The sequence below is a fragment of the Idiotropiscis lumnitzeri genome, chromosome 3 (genome assembly GCF_059441095.1).
Source record: "Idiotropiscis lumnitzeri isolate Australia: NSW breed Sydney's pygmy pipehorse chromosome 3, RoL_Ilum_1.0, whole genome shotgun sequence".
Lineage (NCBI taxonomy): Eukaryota > Metazoa > Chordata > Actinopteri > Syngnathiformes > Syngnathidae > Idiotropiscis > Idiotropiscis lumnitzeri.
The window spans coordinates 24,265,839-24,288,452 of record NC_142393.1 but is presented as its reverse complement, the minus strand read 5'-3'; the positions used below and the strand labels follow the sequence as shown (position 1 = coordinate 24,288,452).

Here is a 22,614-nt window from a genome sequence, read left to right as displayed (position 1 = left end):
TAGGCTGCACACATACTAGTTTTACTGGGATCAATGGTGAATTTTGTTGTGTTTTCAATAAATGACAGTGCTTTCTATTACTGGAATGTCAAGAGCGGAGGAATAACATGCATCCCTGACCCGTCTCGTGATGTAAACTCAAGAATGCATGCATGCATAGTTTTCAAATGATGCATAACAACACTGTTATAAAAAGTACATCTGCACCATTTTCCAAACCTGCATAGTGTCTCTTGAAACTGAGGTAAGAACAGCGTACACGCTTGAGGTGGTTGTAGTGATGTGAAGAGGATTAAGACATTCTTGTGTGTCGGCTGGAGAGGTCAAGGTTCAGGAGCAGCTGGCAGGTCAGGCTTCAGAAGGCCGTGCTCTGGATCATCCCGTAGGCCTTGTAAAGTTTGCCCAGTAGCTCACACTTCTCCGGCTCAGGTAAGAAGCAAGATGCTGCAGAACAGATGTTCTACAAAACAACACAACCAGAAAGTAAATTACAGATCACGCCAAAGGCCTTGGCTATTTTATAAGTGATTATTTGGCAACTGAACTCTCGTCAATCAAGACTCCAATGAGACTTATCGATGAAAGTTTTTTTTATTTTTTTTTTTTTATGGATAATGTTAATTTGTGAATGGACCAAAAAATGTCCTTGTTCAGTTCGAATTGGTCCTCTTTATGACGCCGTTCACATTTAAACACGAACGCACCAACAATTGATGAACAGGACGAGGCATCAAACATCAGCAGGTGGCATCAGATTCGGAGAGACTGGAAGATTCAGATGAGCAGAAGTGGAACTCTATTGGTGATTAATGGATCAAATACCTGTTGTAAATTTGGCCTTTCAGCGAGCTATGTGTTCGAAGCGATTCGCAAAGTGTGGGACTCAGGCTCCCTCTAGTGGTACATACTGAATTAAACGCTCAAACTTTGCACGATTTACAGTGGTCTATTTATTTTATTTTTTTTTAAATCCAATGGAGTTCAGTTATGTACAAGTTTGAAATACATTTGCATTCACTTCATTTTTTAACCCATTAACTTTATTTTTTACTGATTTCAAATATCTATCCAGGTATAATTTGTATTGACTTAATTGCATCATTAAGCGCATTTTTATTTTAAATCCTATCGTTAAGCACAGTGTTGATTTTCAAACTGTGCACATGGTTACGATTGCAATTCCCTGCAATAATATTCGATGCAGTTATTAGTTTAAGAAACCTCTGCCTCGTTATGGGCCTCCTGTGCTACTGTTTTGTAAGGCTGAGCGGGATGGTGGCACTTGGACAGCTGAGTCATTCTTTGTGGTGAAAGGTTTGATAAACCACCGTGTTTGGGAAGCGCCACTTGTGCAAAAAGTACTGGGGAGAAAAAAAAGTTGAAACTCGGTCAAATTTGGTTATGGTGCATTTCATGTTGATCCTGAAGTTTCACCAGAAAGCCGACGAGCACAAACTTTTTTGGGAGGATTGTCAATTGCTGCATGCACTCACCAGTCTTTTAAATTCGTCCTGCGTGAAGCCCATGTGCTTGTGCGCCACCAGGTAGTCCAGCTGCAGGGTGGAGTCAAAGATCAGAGGGTCGTCCGTATTCAGGGAGTAGTTGGCTTTGTCCTTCATGAACCTACGCAGCACATTGGCAAAATGAGCGCTCGCACACTCACACTAGCGCTTTAACATTTGGCAGCAAATGGAACGCGAGCTCACGTGACGACGGGATGTTTGGTGAAGTCTGCGTCGCAGGCGCCCGTCAGTTTGCTGGAGATGGGACACACCTGGATGGATGAGGGGGACATTAGTGGCAGAATTCACCATTAACTCTCACACAATTGAAACACTCTCTTATACGGTACTTCGTTATATTTGTCCGACACTAAAAGCATAATTGAAAGTAACTCCTTCCCTCGCCCGAACCTCACCGAATTATTCAAAGGGGAAAATGTTTTTTTGAGTTTGGTCATGTGATCGCAACCCGAACCATGATTGGTTGTTAGCTGAGCCCTGAGCAACTGTGATGTCATTTTCAGTTGACGGCAAGTAGGAAACTGGCCGCCTCCTTGAGTTGGCCAAAAACGGCTGGATTTTGCAGTTTAATTCATATTCCACAAACACAATATTAATCAGAATGAAACTAGTGAAATGCTTATACTTTATACATTGCACTACAAAATAAAAACATCAGGCAAACTCAAAATTTCAATGCAACAAACTTCAACAAAATGTTTGGCAATCCAACTAAATATTTTAAGTTTTGCTAATGTGAAAATTGCCTTTCCCGCATTTTCAATAAATAAATGAGTATACAGAACTAATTGTACCTCTAATTTGGCCCGAACTGGCCCAACTGGGACCTCTTTGATCTTTACACGCATTGTGTACTGGACTACATCAAGTTCTGCATGGAAACTGTGTCCCTAAACAGGACCTTCCCAAATGCGAAGCCCTGGATGTCCAGCCAGGTCCGCTCTCTCCTCAAGGCCCGTGACGCTGCCTTCAGGTCAGACGACAAAGCCCAGTACAGGGTGGCTCGTGCTGACCTGAGCAGAGACATCAAGCTAGCCAAGGCAAACTACAAGAGGAGGCTGGAGGCCCACCTTGCCAGCAACAGACCACGGGAGGTGTGGCAGGGTCTACGGAGCATCACCAACTTCCGTGGCAGCAGCACGACCTCTGCAGACCCGAGCGCATCGCTGGCAGAGGAGCTTAACAGCTTCGTCGCTCGCTTTGACTCGCCCCAACCGTCACACCCCCGCACCTCATGCCTCAACTCCCCCCCACTCACCGTAGAGGAACACGATGTGAGGCGCGCGCTCCTGGCGGTTAACCCAAATTCACCCGCCGTCCACCTGAATGACTACCGTCCTGTTGCTCTCACGCTAGTCATCATGAAGTGCTTCGAGAGGCTGGTTCTCCAGCACATCAGGGACTGCCTTCCTCCCACTCTGGACCCCTACCAGTTTGCATACCGGGCTAACAGATCCACTGAGGATGCCATCGACACTGCTCTGCATGTTGTGCTGGGCCACCTGGAACAACAGCAGAGCTATGCAAGGATGCTCTTTGTGGACTACAGCTCGGCATTCAACACAATCATGCCGGACATCCTCGTCGCCAAACTGGACATTCTCGGCCTCCCTGCCCTCACACGCATCTGGATTAAGGACTTTCTGACCAACAGACCCCAGACTGTGTTGCTCGGCCCCTACACGTCCTCCACCCGTACGCTGAGCACCGGTTCCCCTCAAGGATGCGTGCTGAGCCCTCTCCTATATGCCCTCTACACCTACGACTGCAGCCCGGCCCACAGTAACAACACCATCGTCAAGTTTGCCGACGACACGACAGTGGTCGGTCTGATCTCGGAAGGTGACGAGACAGCCTACAGAGAGGAGGTCCAGAGACTGACGGCTTGGTGCGAGGACAACAGACTGCAACTCAACATTGCAAAAACAAAGGAGATCGTCGTCGACTTCAGGAGGAACAAGACGGTGCCGCCCCCCCTCTGCATCGAAGGCGTGTGTGTGGAGTTCCTGGGAGTACAGATCTTCGATGACCTTTCTTGGACACACAACACCACAGCAGTGGTAAAGAAGGTCCAACAGCGTCTGCACTTCCTGAGAGTCCTCAGGAACTTCAACCTGGACAGGAAGCTGCTGCTGCTGGCCTTCTACCACTCGTCCATCGAGAGCCTGCTGACGTACTGTGTCTCCACCTGGTACAGCGGCTGCACTGAGGTGGACAGAGTGAGGCTCCAGAGGACGGTCAAAACAGCGCAAAGGATTATTGGCTGCCCTCTCCCCTCACTGTCGGACATCTACACCGCCCGGTGCCTCAGCAGGGCTCTCAACATCGTCAAAGACAATACCCACCCAAACTCACACCTGTTCGACCTGATGCCCTCTGGCAGTCGCTACAGGTGCATCAAATCAAGGACCAATAGACTGAGAAACGGTTTCTTTCCAAGAGCCATCTCCATTCTAAACCCTCACACACACACACACACAACCACCCTTACCTTGCAGAACAGCATTGTGATGTGTTTTTATATACCCTATTCAGTACTAAATTCCATTGCACTCTCTTATTTATTTATCTAATTTATATATTTATCTGAATTATTGTTGTATTGCACTGGAGAGGGGAGCCCTCTAATCTCGTTGCACACTTGAGTACAATGACAATAAAGGGATTTCTAATTCTAATTCTAATTACCAAATTTTAATGGCTCGTTACTTTTAACTCAACCTGTAGCTATCAGGTGCACACAAAATGCTAATTTGTGGCCACAAATTCAACGTAGTGCGTGCACAAAATACAAACCCTTGTGGAGTTGTGAAAATAAAAAACTGCTGACAAAGAGTGGGACTGTGATGTCAACAACATAAGCATGACGAATGCAACCAATCTTGTCCGGTCAGCATTTTGGACCCGCGCTCACCTCAAAGTGCATGTTTTGAGCCAATAGTTGCTCGTAAAGCACGCGGTCCTCCAGGGTTCTGTAACCGTGCCCCACGCGTTCGGCCTTCAGCACCTCCACAGCCTGGAATGTCAGACAAGACCCATCAGGAAGTGACAACATCAAATAGGCAAGAGACACCTATGGACAATTTTGAGTTTTTATTTTCAGATGATACGTTTGTTAGTTATGAAAAAAATAATAATTTATTTATTGCAAACACATTTTATCCATCGCTCTCTCTCAACATGTTATATGTGATTAAATGTGTTTGTATAGCATTAAAAGTCTCTTTAAGTCCCTTAAAAAAATAAGTGCTGTAAATACAATATAAACAAACCTAGGGAGTATTATTGCAGGGGTGATCTGGAACGCAACCCCCGCCATGGAAAGGGGTTTATAGTACATACTTCAGGTATAAATATATGTTTTGCGTCAATTCATCATGATTACTGTTAAGCTTTGTGCGTCAGCTGAAAGTGTGAAACGTTCTTCCACCTCTGTCAGGAATGTGTCACTGTCGTGACCGGCCAATAGCTTACCTCCTTGACAACACTGGCCGCGCCCACCTCGCCCGCATGAACTGTCCGGTGGATCCCGCAGCGCACTGCTTCCTGGCAGGGGCATACAACACAACGCAGTTACATTACATTGGTAAACCTTGTTTGGCCATCCTTTTTTCACAATTCAAAACAGTTTCACTTTCCAGATGAACATTAACACTGCCCTTATAATTGGAACATTAAAAACGAAATAATGACTCAATTACCATATAGTGAATATACAAGTTCAATAAAATTTGTAGCAAATGTTTAATAACAAACAAACTAAATCCTATAGTTCCCTTATTCCAACACTAAGCCAAATTCAAGCGCCGATCCGAATGACGGCCTTCTCCCTGCATAAAAGTCGGCCTCTTTTGCGGAAGAGGCTCACAGTAGCGTTTGTTCTGAGAGCGGCTCACCTCATAGGCTCTCCTGTGTCCCGGGTAGGCCTCGCAGTTGAGTGACTCATCACCAGCCAGGTCGATGGCCACCACTCCCTCGTGGCGATATTTCTTACAAAGTTCCACCACTTCTGCCGACCAGCCTGCACAATTCAAAATGGACGCACTTTACCCTCCCGCCATCCTCGCCCTTGTGCTCGCTAAGTCACATCAAGACAATATGGGCACATTACTGTCCTTTGTATCCAAATATGATTTGGCATACTCAGCGTATGATAATTTATGGTCATTCCAGGATATTGGAGAGCTCCCCTCTTCAATGCAATAAAACAAATAATTGAATTAAATATATTTATTAAATCAATTAAAGATTAAATAATTAAAAAATTATGATATTTAAGTGGGTTAAGTCAATTTTAAATAAATGAGAAATAACATTTAGTACTTGGTACATTTTGTCTGATGACAAAGACAAGCCCATGTTTCTGTATTCATCGCACATGGATTACTTGACATTTCAAAACTGGTGAATGACCCTGCACAAATCCACCGGGCCTCATGCAGTGAGATGGGCCCTTCTAATGACAAAACAAGACATCCTCTAAGTGTCGAATAAAAAGAATTTGACAGAACAGGAAACTGCAGCTGCAGGAAATAAAACAAAAAAAAAGTTCACGTGGACTTCACAACTACATTTTTAGGAATCTGTGCTTTCCTTTACTGTATTTATGATGACTTTCTACCTTTACTCATTTCATTTAATAACAGATATTGGTTCGCTTTACTCCTTAATTTGTAAACAGGCTTATAAGTTTTTTTTGTTCTTTTTTAACCTCAGCGACGACTGATTGAGTTCTTGAAGAATTATGAGGGGGAACAAAACAGGACAGCAGAAGCATCGAGGTCTGTAAGGCAGGGAGCATTCACAAATAAAAATATTGAATGACTGTATATATATATATATATATATATATATATATATATATATATATATATATATATATATATATATATATATATATATATATATATATATATATATTTAATACAGTATAGATATATATTTGACAGTAAAAAAAAAAAATCGTCCTATTTTTGTGCTTTTTACTTCTACTTTAAGGGGACATAAACCCAAGTCAAAACGTTCTATTTAAAATGTGCATATTTTCTTTATCATCTCTTGATTATTTAAATCTACGAAATATTGACTTTAAAATAAGCTGTAAACATCACATTTACTTGCCTACAGGGACCGACATTTTTCGGACAAACTATTCAGCAGCGACAAGTTACATATTGGATTTCATGACATGTCCAAAAGCTACATAATCATAAATATGATCTATAATATGACAAGTAGCGAGCTGATCGGGATGTCTTCACGGGGATGGCTTTTGTATCAACAAGTTGTAATGCTTTTCCTCTTTGCTACACTTCCTCTGATAACCGCTGCAGGTTTTCCACCTCAGCCATAGAAGGATTACATCCATTGCTGTAGTCGAGTTGAATCAGCACATGAGGATACGTTTTATATCGTAAGTACCTGTACTAGGTCTTAAGTACAGAGTGTGAATACTTTTGCCACCACTGGTCGTAGATTTGTGAAATTTGATCTGTGCGTTGCTCCTGCTTGTTATCTAATCGGCTTTGGATAACCTTATCTCACAAGGCGGTTTGGAGCGTGAGCAGTTCATTACTTGGCATGTGGCGCATGCAGCAAAGAATGGACCTGACTTTGACATGGAAGGCCCTCTCTCCCTCTCTGAGGCCCGCGTTGACCAGGCTGACCACCTCATCCGGACTCAGGTCACCCCTGGAATGAGAGAAGTAAATAACTTGACGACTTTAAAGGCACACAAGCATGTGTTTGAAGGAAGTAAGGCCGTAACGTACACTGCCTGGTTCCACGGGATGGGATCCACATCAGAGTTGGCCAGAAAGTGCGGACTGTATCTAACCTCCGCGTAAATCACGCCTTCCTTCGCTTTGTCCTCCACAAACTCATAAGCGATCCTCTTTATGGCATCTCGATCTCCGCTGTGGAATGAAAGAAAAACACACTTAATGACTTTGGCCTTCGTTGCTGCAGATAAACTTTATTGCCATGACTGAACCGAAACAATGTGCTACTGCTGATGCGTCATCTGAACTACTGAAACTTTCCAAAAAAAGCAATCAATGAAGGCAGCAGCGTCACTTGTTTTTACGGTGGCCCACGTCATACTTAGACAAAAGTTGAGTAGATCTTCAGCTAGGATGGGGCGGGGGTCATTATTTTGTAAAACAAATGCATGATCAAATAGTTCATGAACCTTTCTCAACATACAATCTACCGTCTATAATATCATCAAAAGATTCAGAGATTCTAGAGAAATCACAAAAGAAAAACAACCAGGCTGGATACCAGTGACATCTGATACCTGAGGCGGCACTGCAAAAACCGGCATCAAGTTGACTCACAACACAGAACCCAAACCTTGGCCGGTTAACATGTCTCTACATCAAGAAATGCAAGTTGAAACTTGAGTGTGCAAATCATTTCTCAATAATACCCAGAAAGCCAGTCGGTCGGGTTCTCCGGATCCAAGCTCATCTGAGATGGACTGACACAGAGTGGAAAAGTGTGCTTTGGTCTGATGAGTCCACATTTCAAATTGTTTTTGAAACTCATGGACGTATTATGTCCTCCGGGCCAAAGAGTAAAAGGACCGTCTGGGCGTGACCAGTGTAAAGTTCAAAAGCCAGCATTTGTGATGACATGGAGAACTTTCACATCTGTGAAGATGCAAGGTTCACATCCAAGCAATGTTTTTATTTCAGTAAGGCAATGCTGAGTCTTATTCTTTATGTGTTGGCTTCATCGTAAAAGACTACAAGTACTAACCTAGCCTGCCAGCAGTCCAGACCTGCAAAATACGACAACCAAAATTGTTTAGCAACTCAAGTTGAACGTCAAACAAGAATGGGAAAGAACTCCACTCAATGCTCAAACACTTTTTGAGTGTTGTTAAAAGTCAAGGGGCTGTAAAATGGAGTGGAAAACATGAACCAAATTCAAAATGAGTGAATATTTACAAATAGTAAAGTTTATCAGTTTGAAAATTAAAATCTTGCTTTTCTCGTTTTCAGCTGAATATAGGTTGAAAAGGATTTGTAAATCATTGCATTTTGTCTTTCTATACGTTTAACACAACGTCCCAACTTCATTGAAATAAACGGGGTTTGAAGTTTTTGTGAATTTTTTGCTTGGTGGCGTGCCCACAGATTGTTCTAATGTTAAATACGTGCAGCGTGTGCGTATTAGAGGTGGATGCAAGGCTTGTCAGAGAGTCCAGCTTTCTTCTCATTAATTTACGAGGCCAAGCGCAGCTCACGCCTGCTTTTTATTCTCTCACTTTGGGCTGCGGCGGTGTCACATGATGGAAGCCGAGCAATGGAGCTTCCAGCATTTGCGCTGAAACGCAGCTGTTGTCTCACTGAGCTCCCTAAACATTACCAACGGCATTTGCACAGTGCATGCGCTATACTCAGCTGGCGTGTTCCATACATTGTCAAAAGCGCACTGAGGTCCTTTTCAACGGAGAGGCTCGCCATTGTTGCAGCTTTCACAGCCGCGAGATGGAGCCTTCAAACGGGGAAATGGGCTTTGGTTGCCATGGTAACGGAATTACTTACGCGCTGCGCATCATTTGATACGATGCCCTTTTCACATATGTCGTAAATCCACGACACGTGTATGATAACCAGCCTGCGTGAGTGAACTTTCACCCGTCCTGCAGAGGAGGACCGGGACTCATGAATGCTGAGAAATCTTCGCCATTAATCATGAATGGACTTGCAGAGGGCTGGAAATTTGGAACATTTTCAAAGAAATGAATGAAATATTAAGAATAAAAATGAATATACTCTTACTTGGTAAAACAAGAATATATTTTCAATAATAAACAATGGGCTTGTCCACAATAATAGTAGAATGTACGAAGTATTGTTACAACTCATTATAAAGCCCCTCCTATGCATATATATACACAAATATTTATATATATATATATATATATATATATATACATGGGCTAATAAGTAGCATTTATGTAGCAGTGTTGTTACCCATTAGGCAGTGGATAAGTGAACACAAACAGGCACATATTCTTTATCCTCTGGGAAGAACAACTAATATAAAACTAGTACCCTATTGGGAAACCGAGAGAGGAGTTGAGCTTTCAATACAGTATTTTCATTTTATATTGCCCCAAGGTGGCCAAGGTGCACAGACCAGTGTGTTCAAGAACAAAGTGTGTTTAAAAGTATTGTATATTTTCGAGTGCTATTTTTATCATTTTTAAAAAATTGCGGGGGAGGCTGGTAGGGATTGATGGCATTTTCAATCATTTTGATGCGGAATTATGATTTAAGATACGAGTGTTTTGAGTCCCAAGCGCGGTAAAAAAAAAAAATGCTCTAAACTTGCATCTCAAGGTAGCACTGTATAAACATTGAATTTTTCATTTCCACATCCATGCAAAAAAAGGAGGGATCTCCTTGCCCATGCAAGCGGGCACTACACAACCTTAATAGCCAAACCAACTTTTTGGGGCTTTATTTGATTTGCGGCGTATTTGAAGCTCATTCACAAGTTAAATTTTGGCTCTTTACAAAACATAGAATCCACAAACAACGGCAAATGGCCTATATTTATGAAAAATCCCTTTAATTGACTAGATAATGCCTTTTTCTTGGCCATTGCTTTGCTTTCGTACTATATTATAGTCTACATCTGTCTCATGCATTGATTCACTAGCTAAAAGTGAATTCACCAGCCAATCATATCTAAGAAGGACAAAAAAATCACATAGAACTATCTTTTCAATTCTTCACAATTGTAAATGTTGCTTTTTACTTAGATTTGCTCCTGCTTGTGTGGAACTAATTATCTTTACAACAGAATCGCGTTTATCAAAATGCCCCCCTGGACGTGGCCACCATGTAGCTCCACCCCTGCCCCTACGACTACATTCAAGTTCCCATTCGTCAGTTTTATCAATTCCTGCTTTAATTTTAAAAATTCCACTTTCAACTTGCGTTAGGGGCGAGAGGAATCCAAGCACTCACGCAATGACGTGCATGTACTCGGCAAACTTTCCCAGGAACTCAGTGAGTGTGGCCGGCTTCCGGAGAATGATGAGCTGCCTCAGCTCCTCCGTTGTGTCAGCCGGCAGATGGATGCCGCGTCTCCTGCCAGGACAAATAAAAAACAAACACTTTGGAATGTTTAGTGTAGAGAAACAAGACAACATGGTTGATGCAGTTTACAACCAAAAATTTATAAAGATGAAACATGGATGGAGGAGGCGAATGCCACATTGGACTAATGGGACTTTTCAGACTGTGTGTATTATTTCTTCCGTTCTATGTCTTGTGTTTTTCTATATCGTGGACAAGGTTATGAAAAATTGGCATCAGGAACAATCTTTTTAATCATACGATAAATCACGTAAGCATGCCATGGACTTTTCTGACTGTGGATTATTTTCCAATGTTCTATTCAGAATACATGGAATAAGTTGCTTTTTATTGTACAAACATATTGTAAAGTACAATTAAAAACTATGAATAGCAATAATAAAAGAATGTCAAACATATGACAAATATACAGTTCACTGTATTTACAAGGGGATAAGTGCTGGGCCTGCCCATAAATAGCCAAAATTATATGATAATTGGTGCAAAAGTTTCAGAAGCTCTGTAATAAAGCAATGATATTGTCATCGTCTAGTGGCACTTGTCATGAAACGGTCTAACGATGAAGTGAAGGCTTAAAGTGACTTACCGAGCGACATCAAGAATCGTTTGCAGTCGGATGGCTCCATCGAGGTGCACATGGAGCTCAACCTGTAGAGAAGCGGGCAGCGTATTAGTAACAAATAGTCTGTTACACAATTAGCTGAAAAGATGAGTGGAGCTTTTGTGGTGTGGCGGTGTACTCAATCCAGAAATACCGCCAGTATTTAACTTCGGAAAGGAGGGTCAAAGTTCACACTCCCGACTAGACACTCACCGGCCACTCAAGATGTTTATGGAGCCTCAGACATAACTTTGCGGGATTTTAAAAAAAATTTGACTACACTGGAATTGGTATGACGTGCATGAAATGGGAATTTTTATCCATGAAATAGGGACTGTATAACATGCGCACAAAATACTAACTGGTGGCCACAAAATTAAAGTGGGTACAAAATCTATCCACCCATCCATCCATTATCTGAACCTCTTCTCCTCACGAGGGTCGTGGGGGTGCTGGTGCCTACCCTAGCTTTCTTCGGGCAGTAGGCGGGGTACACCCTGAACTGGTTGCCAGCCAATCGTAGGGTTACAAAATCCAAATTTGAATATTATTTCCATGGCTAACTCGCCTTTCAGCAAATGGAGCCCACCTTTGTTAGTTAGTGCAAAACATGACGTCCTCCACCGTACTGTTTCTAGAGAAGGTGAGCTCCATTTGCATACCAAACGGTCCAGGAATGATATTAATCAGATTCATTTGGATTCAGTGTTCACACTATACCTATTTTGTGGATTCAAATTAACATTTTGTGCACGTTATTTGATGGCCATAATAAAATGCTTTCTTTGCATGCTGTTGGGGGCTTCTTTGAGATTCAACATGAGAACTGGCTAAAAAAAAAAAAGAAGATAGCAACTGGCCTAGATGTGTTCAGACATGTGTAGAGACCTTCTCGTCCAGTACTTGTCCTCATTAAGGTCACATACAGTGTAGTAGTGTTCCTAATATTTCGCCTCATGTGCAGTCAAATCAAAAGCATGCTTGTGTTCTAGCTTGACAGCCATGAGCTCATCCTGTAATAGGATGACAGCATGAAGGATGGATGCTGACCCGACAGCTAATTCACATTTAATGGGTTTATATCTAGCAGCCATGATGCTTTGTCATTGTACAGTTAGACAGTTTCACTTCCCCTCTTGATGCCAATTCCTGTTGCCTTATCAACTTTAGGGCATTGAGCATGCACAGCGTGTGCTGAGACACACTCACACACACCCCCCCACCCCCCCCCCCACACACACACACGCACACACGCACACCCAACCCAAAGAGCACGTGCAGTGGAGAATTATAGCATCAGGCAGCATGAAAGTTGCAATTTGACTTTTTGCCCAATGTCACGTCTACAAATTATGAAACATGCAGGAAAAACATTACGCAAAGGTACATATTTCATGCTATTTGTCCATTGTTTGTCAACAGTTGTCATTGTAGGACTTGTATTTTCCTATTGTTGTCAAGTCACAATGACATTTTAGAGAAGTTAAGAACAATAATGAAAGTGCTTTCATGGCAGAAAACAGCAATTGGAGAATATTTACTGCTGACAGGCTGAAATAAGAGGATTTGGTCTCCAAATGATTTGATGAGCAGAACAGTTGTTAATTAATTGTATAATTGAATAGTTGTCAATTAATTGATTAATTGTTTTACCTCTAAACTATACATGGGTGTTCAATGGGCTTAAAAAAAAACTTAACCAGAAGACGAACATTTCAATTGCATGTGCAAAATGAATACAGTCAAATTTGTTACCAATTCCGGCCACAAAATGTGCCTCATCTTGGCACTGATCTCTTCTTTTTTCGTAAAGTCGATTATCAAAACGCATTCCTGTCAAAGTAGTCGGCCCATGATGCCAAATGACCCAAATGTGTATGCAAGTCGTAATGCACCATAGTCTATCACTTACCAACGCTAACACAGTTACAACATCCTAATCACGGTAAATATCTAGATCATAAAACCTCGCAGACTTTAAATATAAAATAATCCAGTGGAAAACATCGACAGGGCAGACTGCGTTTGCCTGCGCTGCTTGTACCCCCCAAACTAACTCATTGCGCGCGGTTCTTAACCTCGAAACAGCCGTTAGGACACACCCCCCGCGTTTTTATTTCAGCCTTTTAACCCATTATGACTCTTGCAGGGTGCCACTTTATTGATGTACAAAATAGAAAACAAAGAGGATGTTTCCCTTCCCCGAACCATTCTTCTCGCGTCGTGCGTAAAAAGTGTGTCAAAATCCACGACCCGCGCCACGCTCGGACGTCAGCGAGGCGACTAGACGTACCTTGGGCTTAGCGAACACATCCTGCCGGCCACTGAGCTCAGACATGCTGTTGGAATGTGACACGGAGCTGCCTGAGGAGCGGACGGCCACCGCATGGAGCGCTACTCGTGAATGTAAGCGCACACAACACGCACAACTCACCACACACCCGCGGGACACGCCTTTGTGACGGTGCTATACTCTACTACAGGCGACTGTTCACCATGACGTCACACCTACTTCCGGGTGGAAATTGCACGGTGAGCAAAGTCCGAGGTAGAGCCATTGAGGAAACAGAAACCAAAATAGCTTGTTTCAGGTTTTCTTTCCTTCCAAGGGTGAGTGAAATTTATATTTCAACAGAAAACATAACTATTGAAAAAAATGTTTAAAAAATGTGGAAATTCAGACAAACAATATAATTGGCTCATTACATTAGTGGGAAAACCATTTCTTTGAATTGAGTAAATTTGAGAATGTAGGTGGGTTGCACGTGTTGCGAGCATTGTCAGGAGAGTCGAAGCAGGAACGGATAACACGATTGAAATGGTAAACTGATATTTTTGGTTTATTTTGTAAAAGTCTGGAGATGCCTCCATGTGCGTATCATTTTAATCAACGACAGTGCAATAGATTAGTGATTTTAGTGTTATATATGCTGGGTCATCGCAGCCAATCAGCTCGAGGGCACACGTGCTCTCGCAATGGGAAGCCTAATTATATTCAACTCAGCATGGGAATAGTGCTGTGTCATAACGTTTATCAGATAATATGAAATCAAGACTCTTTAACATGTCATAAATTCCTTATCAGTTCGGAGCCTTATGGTTGTAAAAATGTCCACATCAGCGGTAAAACTCTAAACGTTGTGCCTCATAACCTTCTGCTGTCACTGTGAGAGACACCCAGGCTCGGTAAAATCTCAGATTGCTCAAGCATGAAGACAAAAGTATGCTTGCATTGCACAATCACAGACAAATTTGAATATCAGCATGGGCTGTTGTTTTTTTTAATCCGTTTTGGACACATTTATGGAGCACCCCTGGGGCAAACAATCAATTGTGACCACAACATGATATAACATGTACAACATTTTAATTTGTGGCCACGAAGGACTGATTTATGAACACATAGAATTGTTGTTCCTAATGTGGCCTTAATGTGTGATTTTAATTAGAAAAATAGCACTTTCCACTATCATCCTTCATAAAACCAAATTGTTCCAATGCTCTAATTCAGTGGGCCTCCTTCAGTTGTGTAGACCTTGGCCACCAGGGGGCAGTATAACACGGATACCTGAAGAGGTCGCAACTCCTTGGTATGCTGTACTACAATTAGTCGTTTTTCATAGAGGATAAAGAACAAATGCCTGTTAGTATTGTTATACTGTCTGTCTACTTGTGTTGATGCACCATTTGTGTTCAAAATTCAATTTCTGAAAGATTTATAGCTACAGAGTAGGGTTGATGCACGTTTTGTTCGGCCATCCGTGGCATTTAATATTGTCTGTTAGCATTAAGCTAAGTGGCATTTCCCAACGAAAAGTCATGTGGTTTTGAATATAGTCCACAAGATGTAGCTTCACTGTATGTTTAGTTTGACAGCAACTTGAATGAAATAACTCAGAGACTCTTTTTTTAAGAAGCTTTTCCTATAGCACGTATATTATTATTATCATTATTATTATTACTATTATTATTGTAATTTAAAATTTTATTCACACGTTAAGATGAAAAAATAAAAAATCAGCCAATTGATGGATTTGTGTCATGTGTCATTATCCACACCGCTTATCCTGTACAGGGTTGCGGGAGGGTGCTGGAGCCTATCCCAGCTGACTACGGGCGAAAGGCGCACTACACCCTGAACTGGTCGCCAGCCAGTCACAGGGTAGACATAGACACCGTCACTGAGTGAGAACCAAACCCACGCTGCCCGCACACAAGATGGATGTACCACGACATCATCAGTGACCGACTGATATATTTGTATTTTGTCTTTTTTTATTATTATTATATTCATGTCGGGCGGCACGGTGGCCCGACTGGTTAGCACGATGGCCTCACAGTGAGAGACAGCATCGGGCGTGGGTCCAATCCCGGCTCCGGCCATCCTGTGTGGAGTTTGCATGTTCTCCCTGTGCTTGCATGGGTTTCCTCCGGGTACTCCGGTTTCCTCCCACATTCCAAAAACATGCATGGCAGGCCGATTGAACACTGTAAATTGCCCCTAGGTATGAGTGTGAGTGCGGATGGTTGTTCGTCTCTGTGTGCCCTGCAATTGGCTGGCAACCAGTTCAGGGTGTCCCCCGCCTACTGCCCGAAGAAAGCTGGGATAGGCTCCAGCACCCCCGCGACCCTAGTGAGGAGAAGCGGTACAGAAGATGGATGGATGGATATTTATGTCGTACTCCAGCCTTCTTGAGTGGAGTTTGCATGTTCTCCCCGTGCCTGTGTGGATTTCCTCCCGGTACTCCGGTTGCCTCCCTCATTCCAAAAACATGCATGGCAGGTTGACTGGATATTCTCAATTGGCCCTAGGTATGAGTGTGAGCACAGGTATACCCCGCCTACTGCCTGATGATAGTTGGGATGGGCTCCAGCACCCTCGGCGACCCTCGTAAGGAGAAGCGGAACAGATAATGGATGGATGTTCATTTCATAGACACAATTTAATCCCCAACCCCTGCGCTATGTCATTTTTTCTGTTCATATTTCTAATGTCTCTGTGTGAAGTTATTGTCCATTTATTGAGGAAAAATTAAATCAGTAATAATATGATATGTTGAGCTGCTGAAGCAAATTATTGTTTTGTGAGGCAAATAACACTTAAGTGGTTGATCTTTTATTCCTTTCAAAAGACAGCAACTAATAAATCATAGAAATAAAATGTAGTAGATGGTAATAATGCAACTTGACCACTAGAAGGCACTCCTACCTCCTTATAAATACAGGTATACTCCAGTTTTGATGCACGGATATATATATATATATATATATATATATATATATATATATAAAATAACATTTTAAAACTAGGACTTCAAGCAAGGCTGTCCCAGAATGGGAAACATTCACACGTACAGCACCACAGCAGCATAAAAAATGGCAAAATCAGGGAAAAAATATGTGAAAGTGTCTTTACTGTTATTAATGTAATCATATTAAAATGATCTGTATAAGCAAAAGATACTATAGAATGAGTAATGAAGTAATTGAGGCTGTCCGATGTCCTCACTTTCTCTCTGCGCAGCCATGACCTTGAAGTCATTGACCCGCATGTACATCCGGAAGTCAACATTCTCCTGGGCCTTCCTACAGCAGCATGGTGGCATTTTCACACATTCAGCTGGAATGAATGGACCAAAAAAAAAAAGAAAAAGAAAAAATAATTCAGCCAAGTTTTCTTGGTGTCATGACCCGTTCGGTCATGTCATGTCTTTGTTTTGTTGTCCCAGCTGAGTGGGGGCGTTTCCTCCAGCGCTCGTTCCCTTCCCTTGTCATCGTTGCATGAGAGACGCGCCCACCAGCCACACACCGGTTCCTCATCAGTCACGCAGCTGTGTCACATTGACTGTCAATCACCCGGACTACTTAAGCGCTCAGGACCGACGGCTCGTGGTCGGGACATTGCTTCCTTTCCCTGATTGTCGCGGCCGATTCCTGATCTCGATCTCGATCTCGATCTCGATCTCGATCTCGATCTCGATCTCGATCTCGGTCCCGGTCTCGGTCTCGGTCCCGGTCTCGGTCCCGGTCCCGGTCCCGGTCCCGGTCTCGGTCCCGGTCCCGGTCCCGGTCCCGGTCCCGGTCCCGGTCTCGGTCTCGGTCTCGCGCATAGGTTATTTCTCACTGTCCCTGTTTTCCTCGTCAAGTTTAGTCTGTCCAGTCGCGTTCTTTGTCATCCTCATTGCTTTGCACTTTGTACGTTTGTTTCCCCGAGTTCATTGTTTGCATTAATTAAACCCCCTTTAAGTTACCTTTTGCCTGGCTTCCCTGCATTTTGGGTCCTTCTCTCTTCCTCCTTCACCTCGCTACAAGCGAGCCTGACACTTGGGAAAATATTTGTTTTTCAACTGTGTTAGGGCCATACATTAGACACAAGTTACTGTTTATTTAAAGTAATTAACATACAAAATGTATTAATTCATTCGGCAAACCATTGAATTTCAACAAAAGAGGCAGGTCTATAAAATGAAGCTTGAAAATGGTGAAAAATCAAGCTCTTCTCTCTGCTCTCAGATGATGTGGGGGTGTTTGCTGAATTTGCTAAAACTACACCCTGCTCAACTGTCAATCAAATACCACTGCTATGACCTTGCAAAATGTATGCTACTTTGTCTGGCATATTTCTTATGCCTACACACAACTACATGTTTGAGCTGCAAAAATTGATAAGCTTACAGCCTTTGGTGGCTGGAATATACTGCAATGGTTAATTGCGAGGCTTTTCCACGCTGCGACAATCAAGCACTCTAAAGCGAACACAACAGCCCAAAGCCACTGTCCACACTCTGGCTGTCATGTCAGAGTTTCCTTCCCCTTTTGTAACACACTACTCTCAATACTACACTCAAATCCTATTAAGATTTATATAGTTTAATAAAAAATTACTTTCATGCACCATTAGCGATATTGTCTGCAGTTGCCATCAGTAACGTCATTCTAGCACAAAAACATTCAACTGGAATCACGTGGAAAGCTTTCCGACATTTGTTATGTAAGCGGGCCTTGTTTTCCAGCTGTTTGAGAATTTATCGCTTCAAACTTTTCCACTTTGAGACTTTTATAAAGACATAACCAAAAAAAGAAAGAAATGCTGCACACACCTTTTCCAGTCTTTAACGCTTTAAGAGCACTGCAGCTCGGGTTTCGATCACAACATAATATTCCCGTCGCAAATACTTTTCACTGGCTCCCAATTAGCTGTAGAATATTATTTTTGTATGTTTTCACGGCTTTGCTTTTGAATGTTGTTAACAGCTGTGTTTGTATACGCTTGTAGGTGTTGTGTATTTTCTTAAGTGAAGCACATTGAGTAGCCTTGCGTATGAAATAAAACTGCCTTGCCTTTCATTGTCTTTCAAAAGTTTCGTATCTTGTTGGAAACCAACACGCAGGAACTCGTGAAATTGAAGTTGAAATGATTTCACCCCTAAAAGGCCTGCATGTGGGTTGACTTTTGTTTTAATCATGAAAGAAATCATTTAAATTGAACATTCCTTTGAGGAATTATGTCTCAGAGTTCTTCAGGCACGTTCTGCTTGGCTTGTGCCCCCACATGCAATGTCAACTGTGGACTCTATATCGACAAGTGTTTGTCCAAATCATGTCCAGTACACTAACTTTAGCACAAGTGGACTTCAATTAAGCTGTAGAAATATCTCAAGGAGGATCAGCAGAAGCAGGATCGCAATTATTTTTAGATTCACGGCCAAGGCCAAGAATATGTATATAATATATTGTAATATAATATATCTTTGGTCTTTATTTTTAATTCATTTGCATCAAGCTAAAGCAACAAATACTACAAAAAAGTCAAGTTATCATTTTGGGATAACATCAACAAAATATGGGAAGCACTACAAGCTTACATTGGTTATGAAAAGTCTACACACCCCTGTTCATTTTTTGCAAGTATTTTATTCAGTTTGCTGTTGTGTAATAATTTTAGTTTTGATTGTATGAATGTAATTAATTATGAGCTCATTCTGCTGCTCAAAATAATTAAAGTGCAATTGTTTCTCACTGCCTTGTGAGCGCCTCAATATGAATATTCACCCATTTAAGAAGGTGAAGACCAGGAGTGTCAAGATCCAGTCCTGGTGGGCCGCTTTTAATCTCTCCCGGGTGCAAACCACCCGATTCAAATGATCAGCTCATCAGCAAGCTCTGAAGAAGCCTGATAAGTATCCTGCTCGTATGAATCAGGTGTGTTGCAGCCGGGAGATAGAGAAAAGATGAAAGAAACCGGACCTCGAGGACTGGAGTATGACACCCCTGCTGAAGACCCACAGCTATTTGTCCGAAGCGGCTTAGCTCAGTACACATTTTTTATGGTTCTAATTAGCTATTGTGGCTTTTAACAGATGTTTTGGATTAGTGTTACGGTAATTGGCTGTGAATAGGTATAGCCAGCTAATGAGTTTTAAGTCATGTTTATGAATGCCATTAGCCTATTGTTATTCATGGGTGTTTTTTGTTAGTTTTTTTTGCGCGGGGGGGTGACTGAAGAGCTTAAAAAGGACGAAGACGGAGGTGATTATTTTTATGAATAAGAATAATTAAAAGTTTAAGGACGGATGGGTGCCCCGGATGCTGACAATGGGCAGACCTTTCGTGAACGCGGCACATGTGGTTTGGACTCAAATGCACGACTCACGTGTCGGTGAGGGTAAATAAACGTTCAATGCTGGCAAAGATCAGTTCACGTGAGTGACTTTGACTACGACTGTGACTGTGACTGTGACTGTGACTGTGACTATGAGCAATACTGGACCGTGTCCTGTAGAGGATCAACAAACTGGCAAAGACTCAAGAGACACAAGCGGTATATAGGGCTTGATTGGGGATGAGAAACAGGTGAGAGCAAAACAATCAGGGAGCATGTGACAGTGATGAGGAAGCAAAGAGAAGTCTGCAGCTTATGACAAGACCGGCGAAATGGGTTAAAGTGCCCATCTATTCAAATCACTTCACAAGTTCCTCCAAAAATAGCAATGGGATTGTGTTGCCAAAAATGGTGCTTTTTGGCATGCCATGTTTTCTTTTGTGTCAATTAGTCACTTGATTCATTTTTAGTGGCGCCAGACATTCAAATGAACAAGAAAACATTGAGGTCTCTTCATTTTTTCCATGACTGCATGCACTGTATAGTATACATTTTTCATCTAATTGCTTCTACAAATAATTTTACATCAGCCAATGAATTTGTATGACAAGTTGATTTATATTCGTTAATTTCATTTCATAATCAACTGAATCACTACTCTGTATTCGAGGGAAGAAAAATAGCAATCTTCCTGGAGCTGCTTCGTTGTGGTGGGACATCAGCAAGAACATTTTCATGTGGCTTTCTGGTACCATTCAGACAGAGCTTGTTTCTCTACATTTTTGTCTGATGAGGGACTTGAAATGTCCTCATGCAGTCATTCCATGTCTAGTCACTAGCCCCCGCCCTTCCAGAGAGGATGTTGATCAGAGGGGGGGGAAAAGGAATTTGTTGTTGTAAGAGGAAACTATTTCACATTGTGGGTGTTGAAGGAGGGAAATAGATTTGGAGAGTCCAGTCGATGACCTTAAGCGGGTTCGACTTGTTGATGCAGCGATGACCATCGTATCCTCAAGCCTGTCTGGAATCTTGAGTCACGGCAACATCATAAATGGAGTTCATATGCATTTCAAACTGGGGAGCAAAAGAACAGCTGTGGGACCGTTCTGTTGGTCATAATTATCAGAAGTCTCCTCCCTCCTCAATTAAAAAGAGATTTCTTCATGTGGACTATTGAAATGTAAAACACTGTTTTTCAACTTTTTTTTAGCCACGCGGTGGCACCTTTAATTAATTATGTCAGTTGCACACTTTCCTTTACCTTTGCACTACTACGGCTGCAACACACCTGATACAAATGATCAGGATCATCATCAGGCTCCGGCAGAGATTGCTGAGGAGGTGATAATTTGAAGAGCAGACAGAGATGGAAAACACGTAGGAAACCGGTGCCCGGACACCGGAGTTTGACACCCCTGCATAACACTTTTAGTTATGCACTCGGTCTACTCAGACCACTGTGCTTTCTAGTAACGTGTCGTAAACGTGAGTAGTATTGTTTTTGCTACCACATAAATAAGCACCTGTGGAAATCTGTAAGTCATTTCCTCATCAGCTACTCAACAGCACTTGGGAGTGTGAATTCACTAATTATCTTGTCAATGAAGTTAGCAGAAAAAAGATGAGGAAAAACGCATGGTTTTCAACTCACAAAATGAAGCCACAACTTCATTCATCACTACAAACCCCACAATGACAGCTACGCAAACGTCACAGTTAACGATCGCTCAAACATGATGGCTAGCCTAATAGCTGGCTCTTCTTTTTCACGTCACATGTTCAAACTATGGCATTCGAGAAGAAGACTAAAACCATCATTCATGCAATCGCAGTTTTTGCCACCCGGAAGTATGTGTGAGCTCCTAGTGAAAAGCTCGTTAAGGTGGGGCCTTGAGATACAAGTTTATTTTGTTCCGTGACCTCGCTTGCATTTCAAATCATCCTTTCCAAATGAAATGAGTATTAATGAAATTGATGTGTTCCAGCCTCCACAAAAACACCAGCATTCTTTTTGAACATCCAAGACACATTCTATTGAATACTTTTGTAGTGTATAAAAGTTCTAACATTTGTTCTGCAAACACAAAAAATGAGAGCGAAACACAACTCGACCTAATGTATTGTCCTTCTGCGGGCTCTATTGCATGGCACCACCATTTGATATCCTTTCAATGCAACGATACCAATGTGAGCTGATAGTTGATCGATGGGGTTCTGAAAGGCAGTCGTAGCTTAAATTGTTTTGGGATTGTATCTCAAGACAAAAAAAATATTTGGCCAAGCGGCTGCTTGTATCTCAAGGTACCGCAATATATATAAGATTTGGGACATTTTTTGTGGCGGTGTGCCGTGAGATTTTGTTCCTGTGTAAAATATGTGGCTTGGCTCAATGAAGGCCAGGAAAGACTGGGTCAACATTGGCAACCGGAATGACCAGAAAGCTGCATAGCTTATTACAGTAAATGCTGTAAAAGTTATCCAGGTGGACTGACATAACAAAAGGAGCATTTTTGAAAAATGCTGTCATGGAATAGTGGCTGTGGGTTGGGACCGGTGCCTGGTCTGGAGGGATCCCTGCGGAAAAGCATCAGCGGGTGCCAAAACGTCAGGCAGCCCTCATGGTGTCCGAGCCGCTCTGCGTCAGCCCCATGTGTCAAACGCTGTCCGTTAATTGCGTCTGTTTGCTTTGAGTCACAAGTCTCAAATCAGTTACGGCTTCTTGGCACCACCCGGAAACCACAAACTGACCAACCGGAATATTGGGAGGGC

The 22,614-nt window shown here is 42.3% G+C and overlaps 1 protein-coding gene and 1 long non-coding RNA gene across 2 annotated transcripts; one reads left to right on the top strand and one right to left on the bottom strand.

Moving 5' to 3' along the window:
• Nucleotides 1-13,692, bottom strand: ada (adenosine deaminase). The gene is made up of 11 exons (XM_088290869.1): nt 13,537-13,692; nt 11,229-11,290; nt 10,511-10,633; nt 7,295-7,438; nt 7,099-7,214; nt 5,420-5,544; nt 4,998-5,069; nt 4,438-4,539; nt 1,707-1,774; nt 1,494-1,623; nt 1-460 (listed from the first exon to the last, which is right to left on the bottom strand). The coding sequence occupies exons 1-11, from the start codon at nt 13,579-13,581 to the stop codon at nt 356-358; spliced, it is 1,092 nt and encodes a 363-aa protein (XP_088146995.1). The 5' UTR covers nt 13,582-13,692; the 3' UTR covers nt 1-355.
• A 78-nt stretch (nt 13,693-13,770) lies between these two features.
• Nucleotides 13,771-17,168, top strand: LOC148340544 (uncharacterized). The gene is made up of 3 exons (XR_015842596.1): nt 13,771-13,853; nt 15,319-15,428; nt 16,768-17,168. It is a non-coding gene; the product is annotated as an uncharacterized LOC148340544 (long non-coding RNA).
• Nucleotides 17,169-22,614: the final 5,446 nt, after the last annotated feature.